Here is a 15903-nt window from a genome sequence, read left to right as displayed (position 1 = left end):
GGTATTATGTTTATTTACAGATCAGGTTTCTTTATGGAACAAAGATTAGATGCACAATATTTTGGAACTGTTTATCCTTCAACGTTGACTTGACCAAGAACCATACATAGGAGTTCCCTCCTGCGAGGTTTTGGAGGATATAACCTTTCACCCACTCCAGACGTCTTTGGAGTATTCGGGAAAAGGGGTCTGAGTGAGAAAGCACGACTGAGTTACTCTAAATGTCTTACGTTAGTTTTATCGCCCTTTCCAAACGCGTTGGGCGCCATGTAGTGTAGTTCCTATTTTCCCAATAGGCTCTGCGCATTGGAATAGTACCTACAGCAGTAAAGGCCTAGGCCAGACGTTAACTAGGTCTACTACTGTCGATACTAGACTTAATTTTTGGGTTTGCCAGCTAAGCTCAGAGTTCGCTAGAAACTTTCTCGAATGTTCAAGGAAGGAATTAACTCCCCTGATTAGACAAGAAGGGATTTAGTTTCTGACAACCATAGAACATGACAACTTTGCTCTCCCCTAATCAAGAGTCAATCTCGAGAGTCGTGTGAGCACAAGGCAATTATTTTACTCAGTCAGTACGTGCATTCTTAGTCTCATCAGAATGTAGAGAAAAGGAAGAGACGGGCGTGTTCAATAAAAGGTGTTATTTATTGATCAGTCTCTTTTCTCATACATGAGAAATGGATCGATATTATGGCAATACTTATAGTTAAGTAAAGTGCATACATTAGAAGCAATAGTATAAAATAATACTGTAAAAACATTGATATGGTTTCTGAGCCATATGATGTTTAAAATGATTAAAATATATTTACATACACATATACATTTGACTAAACGTGCTCAACTGGTGTTTCTAAATACGCCTACCCCGTGTACCTGACCTAAGTCTAATGCGTGGGCGGGAATAGAAAGTTACAGTTTAAGTTAAGTTTGTTTTTGCCAAGTGAATAACTAAAGAATTCTCTGTGAGGGGTTATTCAGTTCTGTACCTGGAATTTAGGATGAATGAGGAATGGTATCTCTTTCTCTGCTCTCGATATTCCAGGCTGCCTGCGAGGGCTACCCAGAAACGCCGGTGCTGGGTCTCTCGGCTTGAGATAGCAGCGCGTCTCTCAGCGCGTCAGGAAGGCGGGGCTGCTGCCAGCGGGGTCTGCTTCTGCTCTCGGCTTCGGCAAGTATGGCTGCTCCGTCTTGTCACCACGCGTGTGTTTGCATAGGGCAAGGTCGGCAATATTTATACCTTAAAGGTGCCGAGATTGACGTAAGGATGGACATAGGTACGTCAATAAAGATGTCATACGACTTGCTCGTTAGCACATTCTTTTGCAAAAGTTCTCTGTGAAATCAAAACAATGGCCGCACGGATTTTCCAGGTTGTCATAGGTTTGATTTGTTATGAGAACGTCGTATGCCTTATCAGGGGCTGGAGGAATGTCGCTTGTCTAATTAGATCTCAAGCGTTATGACCTAATCAGATAACACGTTCCTGTGCCGTAGTGTGACTGCGTCAGATAACGGTATCTGCATCATGGGGGTTTTCTTGCCTCATGGGCTGACTGTTAGTTAACTTGATAGTTAGTTTAACCAGAATAGGGTCAGGAATAGGGGGACTGATTCAGAACCTATAGAAATACACGACAATGGAAGGCTTGATCATATGACCTAAAAACAACACTTTTCATTGGATGAAAACTTTTTTTTTTTCCCAAACGATGAAAGCCCCACCTTGTTTCTGGATGTTTCAGACTGAAGCTGGCGTCAGCATGAGAGCTTTACAGACGTGAGACTAGAGATACTCTAGTTGCATCCCATGGTTGGCACTCAACATTGGTTGTCTTTCCTTAAGATAAGAAAACGACTTTCATTCAATATTTCAAAATTTGATCATTTATTGTATTTCTTAGTTCAAATGTTTCATGTTTGAAAACTACGTTCAATTTCATTGCAGATCATGTTGATCCTTTACAAAAGTATAGACACTGTCATTTACGTGGGTCCAATGCATTTCGGGCATAGATGGTAAGCCCTTCGTCAGGGAATTGACACTACAAATAATAATAATGACATAATTTAGTCTGAACTCAAACGGTAAATGTATACAGACAACAGTCAAAAACGGAAACCAACATTAATCAACAAGGAATGATGATTAACATAATAATACATGTTGAAAAAATCCTATGTGCAAAGCATGCAAATGGTGGCTCGGGGTGACAATGTGAGGATCGGGGTAAATAAATGAAAACGGGCCGTGTTGATACACGTTTAAACCTAGTATGTGACGGGGTTATCAGTTTAACAACGTGAATGCGCCATAGAGTTTCAATTGCACTTACATGCCTGTTGTTCGATCGGAAACGTACGATCTGGAAAAAGAAAAATAAACAAAGAGAGCCGTCAGCGCCTCTGGGCGTGCGGATCTCGCTGAAGCTCGCGTCTGATGACAGTGGAATTATAACCACTCACCTGAAGAGAAATTTGAAGCGGATTTGATCGGCCGGTGGTCTTCTGTTGGGAAACGCCGGTGAACGCAAAGGATTCCCGCGTCGGTTTCATTCAGAAACCGCGATCACATGATTAGTCACGTGTGATCAAAGTGGTGAACAGACTAGGCAATAGTGATGGTTGAGGAGTCTCTAGGAAGAAAGACTCCAGAATACTGGTGATGTTACGGACCATGAAGGTATAATAAAAAATAAAAATGAAAATGGAGAAAACGGTGTAATTATTATTAATGCATCAGTGGTGTGAATTAAGGATTGTGTTTATTTTTAAAAAAGGGGGGGGGTTGGGGAAGTGTTGTGTGTCGATGGTGTAGGGAACATACACATTGACAATCAACTCGGTAATCAGAGCAAAATACTTTACAGGTAACATGCAAATTCTATTCTTTCATTCAATCCTGTAGGATTCTGGGTCGATAGTTTCTGGATCCAATAGTTTTCCCTTCTTAATAGGAATTTATTATTGTCTCTCCCTTCTTGTTTGGTTACAGTCTCCAGTACGATGAATTTGATTTGAGAAACGTTGTGAGATTTCTCAACAAAGTGGGCTGATAATGCTGATTTGGAATTTTTTAATCGAATGTTCGATTTATGTTCCGTGAGTCGGACTTTGATTCGACGTTCGGTTTTCCCGATGTACATTTTCCCACATGGGCACTTAATTCCATAAATTAGATTGGCAGTATCACAAGTTGCGTTCACTTTGAGTTTGATGGTATGACCTTGACTTGGGTGGTTGATGGTGTTTCCCTTGATTATATTATTGCAGTTGCCGCAATTTAAGCAAGGTTTAGTACCTGTGTAGGTGATGTTTTCTACTGGTTTCTGTAGAAGGATTTCTCCCAAGTTTTTAGCCCTAGTATATGCAAATATTGGTGGTTGGATAAATGCGTTTCTAAAATCTGGTTCCATATTGAGTATAGCCCAATGCTTCATGATGGTTTGCTTGTATTTATAACTGCTCGTGGAGTATTTTGAGACCACTACTATGCGTGTTTGCTCAGTTTTCGTAGTGGGTGTCAAAAGTTTGGATCTGTCCTGTTTGTCAATTCTCAATTTGGTTTCCTCAATTAGGGTCTTGGGGTACCCTCTCTTCGTGAATTTTTGTGACATTTCCATGAGTCTCTGATTGAGTGTTGTTGTGTCCGAGGTAATCCTTTTCACTCTTGCCATTTGTGAATAAGGTAAATTACGTATTAAATTAGGTTCATGGAAGCTGGAATGTAACAGTAAGTTGTTCCTATCGGTGGATTTTACGTGCAAGTCTGTGATGAATCCTTTCGGTGTTATAGTAACTTTCACATCCAGGAAGTTGACCGATGTTGCCGAAATGTCCCAGGTCAGTTGAATCCTCTGGTCAATGGTGTTGAATTTGTTGAGTTCCGTTCTCAGTGATTCCTCGGTGTCCGCCCATATGATGAAATAATCGTCAATGTATCGAGTTAGCATTTTGAGGTGATTGGTCCAGTTTGTGTTCTTCAGGATATGTTGTGTTTCATACCAATGCATGAACAGATTCGCATATACGGGTGCAGCGGAATTGCCCATAGCCATCCCGGTTAGTTGTTGATGCCAGTGGTCTTGGGATTTGAAGTAGCTGTGGTATAAGGTAAAATGCATAAGTTCCATTAGAAACACTTGGAAATCATGGTCTAAATCCGTGTTCAACAGAGCAGATTCCAAAGCTTCTATCCCCATGTTGTGGGGTATGCTTGTGTATAGACTACAAACATCTGCAGTGCATAGGATTATTTTGTCAGTGGGATGGAGTTTGACTTGTTCTAGTTTGAGTAGAAACTGTGTTGTATCTTTGGTATATGTATCCATGGCTTGAACTGATGGTTGTAGATACCTATCGATCAATTGACCGATAGGTTGATGTAGGCTACCTACTGTGGAGACTATGGGTCTCATAGGAGGGTTTGTAAGATTCTTGTGGATCTTGGGTACCATTTTGAGTATTGGACTTCTCGGGTTGGTGGTAATAAGGAAGTTTTTTGTCCTATCTGTGATGGTTCCTTGCTTATGTGCCTGATCGATGATGTTTTTTAAGGTATTAGAATATTCCATGGTAGGGTTGAAATCCAATTGTTTATAGGTTGCCATGTCCGTCACATGTTCAGTGATTTTGTCATTATACATTATTGTGTTCATGATGACAATTGCTCCTCCTTTGTCAGCTTTGGTGAAGGTAACTTTTTTGTTCTTTGCCATTCTACTCAATGTATCCCAGTCCTTTTGTGTCATATTTTTGCTTTTAGGTTTAATATGTTTGATCTTCATGAGGTCTTGCTTGACCAGGTTTTCAAACAGGTCAAGTGTTTTGTGGCTGGTAGGAGCTTGAAATGAACTTTGTGGACGTAGTCCCAGTAGTTGGTCTTTGTCCTGCTGTGGACGTTCTGGTACTATGTTGTCGAAAAAATGTCGTAGTTTAAGTTTTCTCATCAACTTAAAAAAACTCACTTCCAATTCCAGGTGGTCTGTAGAGGTAGTAGGAACAAATGAAGTACCTTTCTCCAATAACTTCATTTCGTAAGCATTAAACTTCTGGTCACTGATGTTAATTACTAGATGTTCTGTGGTTAGTTTTTCTTTGGTTTCTTTTCCTTCTCTTTGGTTGAGATCGTTGCACTTCTGGTGTTCGGAGGGTCCCGTTCTTTCTCTTTTTCCTTTTCTTTGCCCTCTCCTGGGTCTCCTTTTTGGGCTTGGCCCTGGTCTAAAAAAGGACTGCTCTCGTGTGTTCGACTGGTAGTTGGTTCCATTGTAGGTGTGGGGTCTTGTGGAGTTCGTATGGTTTGTGGTTTACGTGGTCTTTGACCTGCATCGCTGTCGGTAGATGAAGTATCCGTGTTAGAAGTGTAAGGACGGTTTCGTCTTTTTTGGGCGTAAACATCAGCCCAGGTGTAGACCTCTCCCAGTCTATAATCCAAGGTATCCCTCTTAAATTTTCTAATTTTGCGTTCGTTGATCTCTCTGGTGTGGCGGTCAATTTGGTTTTTGATGTCTTCCAAGGTGGTTTTAAGTTCTTCTTCTGACATCATTTTCGATAATTCGGTTGATGTTTCCTCTATTTCATTGGAAATTTCTTCCAAGATGGAAGAAAGCTCTTGAATGATTAGAAGGATGAGATCCAATGAGCACTTATTAAGTATCTCGTACCAGCGTTCCTGGAATTTCTTTGAGTGTTTACATAGAGATGGTTTGAGTGCAATTCTTAGTCCCCGGGGTATGCGTTGGTTTCTGTGGTATTTGATGAGGGTGCTTGCATGTAGTTGTTGATTAGTTTTTCTTTTTGAAAGGTAAAGTAGTTGTTTTATATTTTGCTCCTTTGATCGAATTGATGTTTCCTGTGTTAGTTCCTCCCTGATGAGAGAATATATTTGGTCCACATCTTTGGCTTCAAATGCGAATGTAGCGGCTCTGGCCTCTGTACTTTTGGAGATGTCTTCGTAGTTGCTCATGGTGAACAGTTTATGACAATGATTTTGTTTGGTGCGTGCTATCACTCCAATGGACACTGAGAGGATAATAATATTATATTCTGGAAGATGCACTGCTAGTTTTGTGTAGTTGATCGATAGGTTGCAAGTTGGTGAATTTTAGTGGTGCTCAGCCTGGAGGCGTCGAGAGTTGGTGAATTTTAGTGGTGCTCAGCCTGGAGGCGTCGAGGGTCCGACGGCGCCGATTGAATTATTATCATTTGTAGTGTCAATTCCCTGACGAAGGGCTTACCATCTATGCCCGAAATGCATTGGACCCACGTAAATGACAGTGTCTATACTTTTGTAAAGGATCAACATGATCTGCAATGAAATTGAACGTAGTTTTCAAACATGAAACATTTGAACTAAGAAATACAATAAATGATCAAATTTTGAAATATTGAATGAAAGTCGTTTTCTTATCTTAAGGAAAGACAACCAATGTTGAGTGCCAACCATGGGATGCAACTAGAGTATCTCTAGTCTCACGTCTGTAAATATTTCAATCGGCGCCGTCGGACCCTCGACGCCTCCAGGCTGAGCACCACTAAAATTCACCAACTTGCAACCTATCGATCAACTACACAAAACTAGCAGTGCATCTTCCAGAATATAATGTCAGCATGAGAGCACCACCATCTCGTAGCTCCGTCGTGGTCATTCCGCGAGCAATCATGGCAGCCGCTCCCCACCAGAAGCCTGCAGGAATCGGGGCTCCCAAAACTTTTGATGAATTCTCAAGGCGGAGGGGACGCTTTCGAGAATGGGGTCCAAGACCTAGCAGACAAGCGTCCGATTTCCAAGGTGTCCCAGGGCCATTTCAGTAGACCAGGCCCAAAAAGGAAACAGCCTGCCGCCATTTTGAGAGTCCTGTGACAGCCGCCTATCGCTGCACCGCAAGAGTGGGCGCAACTCAGCTGAATTGCGGCTTTTGACACAGTGGACCAAAAACGGACGGAATGGCAACTGAAACGGTAAAGGGGCGCCCCACTACAACAGATGACACTCCACCTGGAGAGGCCCGTTCACGCCGCCTCCCCCGGGGCGCCCCACGCCGTTATTCGGAGCAGCATTGTAGGATACCAAAACCAGTGCGGCAACTTACTGGACATCACCTTGGTGCCATCGTTCTGCTGCCTTGGAACTATTCGCACAACAGTTTGCTACTGATGACCCACCCCCCGCGACGCCCCACGCCGTTATTTGCTGGGTGGCAACTTACTAGACATCACTTTCGTGTCATCTAGATTTCAACGCGTTCTGCTGCCTTGGAACTATTCGCACAACAGTTTGCTACTGATGACCCACCCCCCGCGACGCCCCACGCCGGAAATCTGGACGTTGTGCTGCGTTGGGACTATTCGCACAGCCGACCGCTACTTCGTTGTTTTTCCCTAAAAATGTTTATATGTTATTACTATTTTTGTTTTCTTGTATATATTTATAAATTATTAAAGTTTTATAATCTTACTACTTTGTCGGAGTGCTATATATTTTTAATGTGACACATAATTGTAAAAACTTTGATGTACAACGAGTCATCCCTGGAATCTTCCGCTTCAGGCTCGGTCCCCTCCCCAATCACAATACAGGATGGTTTTCAGATAATAGCAACGCTTCTGCTGTGACGGATCTCATCGAGTGTGGGCCTTGATCTACTATAACTCCTTTGAAGAGGGGTGATTCTTTACAGCTGTGGCCATAAACTACATCTGCAGGGCTAGCTGATACCCTAGGACCAGCCTGGACAATCGGACACAGAGGAAAAGGAGTGTCAGAGGGTGCGGTAGTGAATAGGGCGAAAGGGAGGTGTCGGGCGGGCACAGGGTGTGATTCTCAGGGAAGAGCAGCGCAGATGGGGGGAGGTTTATTACCCATGCATAAGACAGAGAGCGGGGGTGACCACTGCCTGGGGGAGATGCTTGCGAGGGTGGGGAGCCATGCTAAGGATCGACAGCGTGCACAGAGTGGGTCTGGTCAAGGCATCTAAAATGGCTGTCGTGCACGACAAAAGTGTGGCATTTGAAAAAAGACAAGATGGCGCAGACAATGTTTTTCAACACTTCCTGATTTCCTTCGAATCGAACGTTAACAGACGTTGGGGCATATTACCAAAGTTAAGCGATATTTATCCCTAACGATGCTTAGCAACGATTTTTTTACCGTCAGAAATTATCGCAGATAAACCTTGCTATTATCAAGGTTTATCGCAAATACGATAAAAAACGACCGCAATGCATTAATATCGCTGAAAACTCAGCGATATTCATGCATTACCGAGCTAATGCTCTTAGCCATGTTATCCATCTCCCATTGGATAACATGGCTAAGAACTGCTCAGGGCAGGTGCTAGCTTTTGGAGATATTCGCGCTTATCTCGAATATTTCCAAAAGTTGATAATAGGAGATAGCGATGTTAGCGACTGTTTCCAGTCGCTAACATCTTGGCATGCCCACTTTGCATGTCATTAGTGATAAATATCACTCACATGCAAAGTGGGGCCCAAGATGGTCGCTATCTCCTACTAGCCGTCGCTAACTGGTGTTAGCAACAGCTAGGTAATACAGATATAATTTTATCTCCGCGAAGCGGAGCGCTGTTACAGATATATATCTTGTTTTTGAACGTTAATTTCTCAAAATGCACTGAAGCACATATATTGAGACCTAGCAAAGGCACATCGGGCTACCAGTCCCTAATATTTTACCAAGTTTCGTGCAAATCCATTCAGCCGTTCGATTATTATTATTATTTATTTTTTTTGCCCCGCGGGGCCCTTTTAAAACCTCCACATCAAACCTAGGGGGTCAGCGAGGATCTACTATGCCCCCTTATGGTCATTTGCCCCTTCGCTTCGGCCTCCTCTTGTCTCTCGATCCTACCGAGAGACAAGATGGCGGCCGCTACGGACTGTTTGGAATGTTTACAGACACCGGAGAGCCAATCAGCTTCGCTTCGCAAAGCTCCGTAACGCGAAAAGTACGCGAAGCGGTGCGCTGTTACAGATATATATCTTTTTTTGAACGTTAATTTCTCAAAATCCACTGGAGCACATATATTGAGATCTAGCAAAGGCACATCGGGCTACCAGTCCCTACAATTTTGCCAAGTTTCGTGCAAATCCATTCAGCTGTTCGATTATTATTTTTTTTTGTTTTTTTTTGCCCCGCGGGGCCCTTTTAAAACCTCCACATCAAACCTAAACGGTCAGGGAGGATCTACTATGCCCCCTTATGGTCATTTGCCCCTTCGGTTTGGCCTCCGCTTGTCTCTCGATCCTACCGAGAGACAAGATGGCGGCCGCTACGGACTGTTTGGAATGTTTACAGACGCCGGAGAACCAATCAGCTTCGCTTCACAAAGCTCCGTTGCGCGAAAAGTACGCGTACTGGAGCGCTGCCCGGTCCGCTGTTACAGATATATATCTTTTTTTAAACGTTAATTTCTCAAAATCCACTGGAGCACATATATTGAGACCTACAAAAGGCACATCGGGCTACCAGTCCCTACAATTTTGCCAAGTTTCGTGCAAATCCATTCAGCCGTTCGGGCTAAAAGTGAGGCCAACCGCCCTATGGAAAACTCAATGTTAAAAACACGTTTTGGGACCCCCCTTTTTTCTCGGCCCCCCCTTGACGAACCCCCCCCAAATTTTCAAGGGCTGCTCAGAAACAAAATGTGCCATTTTCCTGAAAATTTCAGCCAATTCCGTCCACAAACGCCAAAGTTATTAGACATAGAATTTTCAAAAATCCCATAGAGAAAAAATCCTAACTATATATACCTACTGGCGACCGCCAGTAGGTAATATATATAGCCTTGGGAGGGAAGCATTTGTTCTGCACACAAATTTAAAACCCACATTCGCTGTGATGAACTGTATGCACAAGCCTTCATCAATGAAATTTACAATTCACTACAGAATCAAGGAGAAGTCAGGGGTGTGCATATTGACAAAGAGGAAATTGCTCTTATTAGTGGGTCCAAGGGGCAGCACAGAAAAATGCTACAGTCAAAGGTGCTCGCAGATAAAATACTGCATTTTCAACTAGTGAAGGCCATCAATCAACCTACGAAGTTCAAATATCTTTAGGAGCATCAGTGCAAGACCTGCAGGAATGTTTGTCAAAATACATTTTCGTTCATACAATACTATGGCAGAGAAGCAACATCTCCAATGCCAACTTTAATAACAACACAAAGCATTTATAAATCCAATTTTTCATTTAAGAAATCCTTGAAGCATACATTGTGTCAAAGGATAAAAGACACCTTAGAAGGAGAATACCCTGGTATGTTTAATTTGTACTGCAGGACTGTACTAACTCTCAATGACAAATGGGCACAAGTCTAACACAAACACAGTGTTGTTTGCTATGAAAGAAGCACAATGTCTGCTAATCACATCTCATGACCTGTGGTCTCCTTCCTGAAAGTAATTGTAAAAGCGTTTCCGGCACTATTTGATTGTATGTATGTATGTATATGGTATTTCTGTAGCGCAAACCTGGCAAAGTACGCAGAAGAGCCGAATAGGAGTCTCAGACTTTGCTCTTCTTGACATGTATCCTGGTGTAAAGTATCACTCCTATGTCTAAGTAAGTTTTATTTGTTGATTAATTAAAATCATTACAAACAGCAGGAAACAAATTCATTATTAAATCTCCTATGTCAATCCCCTCAGATTCTCAATGTCTTGATTCATTAAAAACTTGCTGACTCATGAAATGTGGTCTACGTTTTTGAAACATTACTTATATGTTATCTGTCCTAAAGGCTTTAAGATGTCAGAATTCTAACTCACACAAAGCACAAATATTTCCATAATACAAACATTATTATTCATTATTGTGCGAAGGTCCTCAACTCAGAAATGCACTGATGTCTGAAATATGTTAGGCGTTTCCAACAGATAAAATACGACAGAATGTACCAATGGACAAGCGGCCACCGTGCGTACATCATCTACACAATGATTATGTGGACATCAACGGTCGACACTTCAAGTACTTCAAGTGCTACCAGCAAAGGAAGTATCAGAAGAGTGGCCAAGAACATGCAATGTCCCAATGTTCACACCCACAAAGCTTTTCTTTGCCAATAGCCCCAGTATATAATGTTGAATATTTACCCCTGTTCTGGGAAGGAGTAAATCCATTTCCAGGAATTAAAAGGGAATGGGACATCCCCAAAATTGGTGGGGGTTTAGAGGAAGGGATTTCACCAGAGGGAAAAATATATTTGCCAAGAAGAAAAAAAATAAGAACAAAGAAACAAACCGCAATTGTATTCATGCAGAACATTTCTCCATGCGTAAATTTACACTATGTATTTTTCAGCATGTTGAAAAACATTCACATGTGTGTAAATAGGATACTTTTCCAGGTGTACTCCTGGGGCCATATTACACATGCAGAACAATTTCCTGGATTGCGATTGGCAATCAAGGAAAATATGCTGCATCATGGTGAATCCGCTGCCCTCAGGGCAGTCGTAAGCTTGCTGGCGGCAGCTCATTCCTGTGAAAAATGCAGCGGCTGCTTTGAAACTGCTCCATGTTTTCACATTGCTGTTGGCACCCATGTTGCACTTTTAACCCCTTGGCTGCGGGGGTTAATCCCCCGCTGTGCTGGGGGGCAGAGGGGGAGCGCACAGTGCCCCGGTGCTGATGACTAGCTGAGCTCGTCATCAGCCATGGTGCTCGTGTGCTGATGATGAGCTGAGCTCGTCATGGCCACACCCGTTTCCTTAGAACGCTCAGCACAGCGGGGGAATTATCCCCGTGTGTGAGCGTTCTAACGGCCATGACGAACTCAGCTCGTCATCAGCACACGAGCCCTGTGGCTGATGACGAGCTGAGCTCGTCATCAGCATGGGAGGGATTAAAGGGGATTAGAGATCCCCTTGCAGGCGGTATCAGTCAGTGACTGCACCCACCTGCAAGGGGATGTCTGAGGGGCCATGGGACCCTCTTGCCCCCTGCCAGAGGGCTGCAATTAGGGGGAGCACTGAGAGTGCTCCCTCTGATTGCTAGGCTATCTAGGTGGCGCACTGTCAGTGTGCCTCCTCACACATTATTTGCCTCTGCCCACACAGTGCGGGCTCAGAGGCAAAGGAATTCCCTCATTTGCATGGGGCATGCCCCAATGCAAATGAGGGAACTCCCCCTGAAGATAGCGCTGGTGCTTTAAGTGCACCAGGTTATCGGTATTATAGAAGGGGACGCACAAGCGTCTGCGGCCCCTTCTGTAATACTAAAGTGCCCAGGTGGCGCCTATCAGGGGACAGCTTCTTTGCCTCTGCCCCTGCTGTGTGGGCGCAGAGGCAAAGGGATTCCCTCATTTGCATGGGGCATGCCCCCATGCAAATGAGGGAACGCCCCCTGAAGATAGCACCGGCGCTTTGTGTGCACCAGCGCTATCAGTATTACAGAAGGGGACACACAAGGGTCTGCGGTCCCTTCTGTAATACTAAAGTACCCAGGCGGCATGCAAAGTGGGACAAACGCCCCCAGCTCCCTCTGAGCACCTTGTATAATACAGCCCCTGGAGACCAGTGATAGTTTTTACTTCTCAGGCGTTTTCCTGGAAATCTTTGTGAATTAAAAAATATCTTAAATATACACAAAACGTAGCAGGAAACCCAAGGGAGTAAATGTCCCTTTTTATTAAATCAAACCCCACATTTTAGAGCATGGATGTAGGATGGGATGCAAACATTGACAAGAGATGAAGCAACAGTAAGCAAACAAGAAATGCCACAAGAAACAGTAAGCAAACAAGTAAGCAAGCAACAAAGAAATGTATAATGCATGTATGATGTACATTACCCATGCAAAAGAGTACTGAAATGGACATGTTACCACTTGATATAAATATTAGGGGGTTGCTAAATTCATTTATTTTGCCTTTTCAAAATTCAGCAAAAATTACTTAAAAATGAATCCCTTCCATCCTCCCTTACAGAAATTAAGAGCCTCTTGAACAACAGTCACGTATGTTCTGGTCATTCGCCTTGCTTCCATGCTCCTTTGTTAAAATCTTATTGCAATGTAAATGCACATAGATAAGTAATGGCACAATTTCTGAAATTTCTTGTAATAAGCGTATCACAAAATTCCCAAAATTACATCAGCATAATGGGAATTTTGCCTATGTCTAGTGAATACCATACGCACATAGATGTAGACTGTATTCAGTGCAGAACTAACACCAGATACTTATGTGTATGTTAAGTGTGCATGTGTTTAATTAATTATTGATGACATTCATTTTATGTGACTAGCTTAAGAGCTGACCCTCGTGGACCTTTTTTAGACACTCTTGATCCAGAAATTTCAAAGTTCTCAATGTATAATGTCTATTTCTATAATTGTAAATAATGGCATAGAGAGAAACACATGCATTTAGACTATGAGACATCAATCATAAGGTATATCTAATGAGGCTCCTTGATTTATGTTTTCTAGATTTAAAATAGAACACAAACTAGACTTGAAGAAATCTCTGCCCATGCTAAATGTAACGGAGATATTTAATCATGGTTGTGACCTGAGTGGAATAACAGGTACTGATATTCAGTTTACTGTCTTAGCGTAAAAACATGGTTGTTGCTTTCAACAGTTTATTAATAATGAGCTACTCTTCTTGACTTCTAAAAGATGTAATGAGTCAGTGGGACTATATGGTGAAAATGCAGGATAGCAATGTGAAATTGGGATAACGCTACGTTATATCCTCGCGTGAGATCATATTCCATATCTCTACACTTCACTATATTCAGATTAGTGACCAAAACCCACATCTCCTCAACTCTTTCCGAAAAGGCCTACATATTTTATGCTGGAAGAACGTGGGTTGTTGAACACTTCTGGTATTTTTGTGTTTGCCGCAAGTCTCTGTGAATGAGTTTCCAGCAAACAATCTATTAACCTCTAAAACTTACCACCTCATCTGAAACAGGAGAGCCACACAAGTCTGTAAAGACTGCTCAGGGTACCAAGTTTCAGTTCATCTAAGGTCTGCAAGTCTAGGTAACTGATCCAGCAGGGATTCAGTAGTTGGTTGGTTCAATAGAAGCAGTTCTAGGGCAGAGACGGGAACAAGTGAGAACTTAGCTAATTAACTGAACTCAAATCAATAAAGTGAAACCAGGGTTGGAATTGAGTTTTGCACCCACAAAGAAGTCCCTCAGTGTGACCAATCCTCAGTTGTATGCACTTCAAAAGTGGTGAATTGACCATGGGATCAGGTGATTGACTCACAGATTCTACCATTTGGGCCTAGTGAACCCACTATTATTTTCCACAGGGATATCTCCAAAATGGAACAGGATAAAGAGTGTTTTCTAAAGGTTCTGAAATTAAAATGACCAGTAGCAGCAACTGGGTCAGTATTCCAAGGATTGGTATTAAGAGAAAACACTCTCTGTGCCTCTGAAACTCTAATTCTCCTCATAGCAGGGATGATACCGTCATGTTGAGGTCTATGCAGGCTAATACTAATCCCAGATCTGGCATAGGCCCCTTCACGTACGAAATCTATGGCTGCTCAGTTGTTTCTAGCATCAGTTTGAGCCAGATAGTCTTCAAGACCTTTATTGCTCCCTTGGTGTCTTGTATTTTATTTATTATTCTGTTTTAAAATGTATGTTTTAAAGGCAAGCGTCTAAACATTAATAAAGTTGAACTGATGACATCTGGGTGTCTCACCTTATCAAGGTGTCCTTCACAAGACTTCAGTCATTTGGGCATGGCGGTGAATCTTCTTGTGAAGGGGTCAGCCCTTTCCCTTTCAGCAGTTCAGTTCACTCTCACTAGGGCACAGGTACTGGCTTCTACAGTTCTGAACATTTAGTCCCATACACAGAGAGGGAGGCACCGAGCCGGGCTGATGCACAGATTTTCTTTAAAGACCAAATAAAGTACAGGTTATTGATTGAAAGGGTACCCGTAGATGTCCTCCTTTGGGTTTCTGCAGAAAAGTTGAGCTATCAGGCCAGACTACATATTTAAAGGTGTTTGCAGTGCACAGGGAAGGCAGGGAGAGCCACTGATGTCAACTAATGGAGAGTTTGTGTATTCCCTGGATATCCGCTACCAGACAGGTAAAAACGTGATAAAAAATGTGTAGTTGTGTCATTAAAACTGTGTACAACATTGTACGATAAAAGTAGAATATGAATATATGAAATAGGAATACGATAAATGCTTAAGAGATATTGCTGTAAGAGGACGAAAAGACAATGCAAACTAAAACTGCTGTCCCCAGGCCATAGCTGTTTGAATACATTGTGAACTTTTCTCCCAGAGCTTCATGGTCAGGCTCAAGAATGTTGCAATGTGAGCCACAGCTTTTGGAGAAGTGCCCTTGAAACAGAGTAATAGTGCATCTGGAATTGGATTAATACCTTCTGCCTTAAATAGGGGTTTGGGTATTCCTTCTGGGCCTCGAGCAGGCAGGTACAACTCAGATGATCAAGACTGTTAGGCAGTGCTCAGCACAACTAAGGAAGGCTTCTTAGGTACAGCGCTAAACATAAAGTGACCCATTGATTTGGCATGGAGCAGATTTAAATTTCCTCAACTAACCAGACTCCATTTTTCATGCCAGGGTTCAGAGAACCAAATAGTGCAGTAGCCAAGTCCATGGGTTGCTAAGGGAAACCTGAAGGGGAACCACCATGTTTAAATATATTTTCCCTGGATACCATTCACCCTGCACATGGTACCTTGGGATCATACATATGAAAAACAAAACACAAATATCACACAACACATCAGGCTCTATGGAGGATGTAAGAACCCCTGCTATGAAGGGGTGCCCATTTTTTGCAGGAGAGAGATCAGCACACTTTATATCTCTCCCAAGTGCACAGGTGCAAGGCCTTTACTCTGTGACTACAGTACTACCGC

General features: G+C 42.7%; 1 protein-coding gene across 2 annotated transcripts in view; it reads left to right on the top strand.

Moving 5' to 3' along the window:
* SERPINI2 (serpin family I member 2) overlaps positions 1 to 15903 on the top strand; it is a 133145-nt gene that overhangs the window by 90362 nt on the left and 26880 nt on the right. For both annotated transcript variants that reach the window (XM_078668046.1, XM_078668045.1), the window contains exon 6: positions 13459 to 13556. In XM_078668046.1, coding sequence (XP_078524172.1) covers positions 13459 to 13556 — 98 coding nt within the window. The remainder of the gene's footprint in view (positions 1 to 13458; positions 13557 to 15903) is intronic.

The sequence above is a fragment of the Lissotriton helveticus genome, chromosome 11 (genome assembly GCF_964261635.1).
Source record: "Lissotriton helveticus chromosome 11, aLisHel1.1, whole genome shotgun sequence".
Lineage (NCBI taxonomy): Eukaryota > Metazoa > Chordata > Amphibia > Caudata > Salamandridae > Lissotriton > Lissotriton helveticus.
This window is presented reverse-complemented; position numbering and strand designations above follow the sequence as displayed.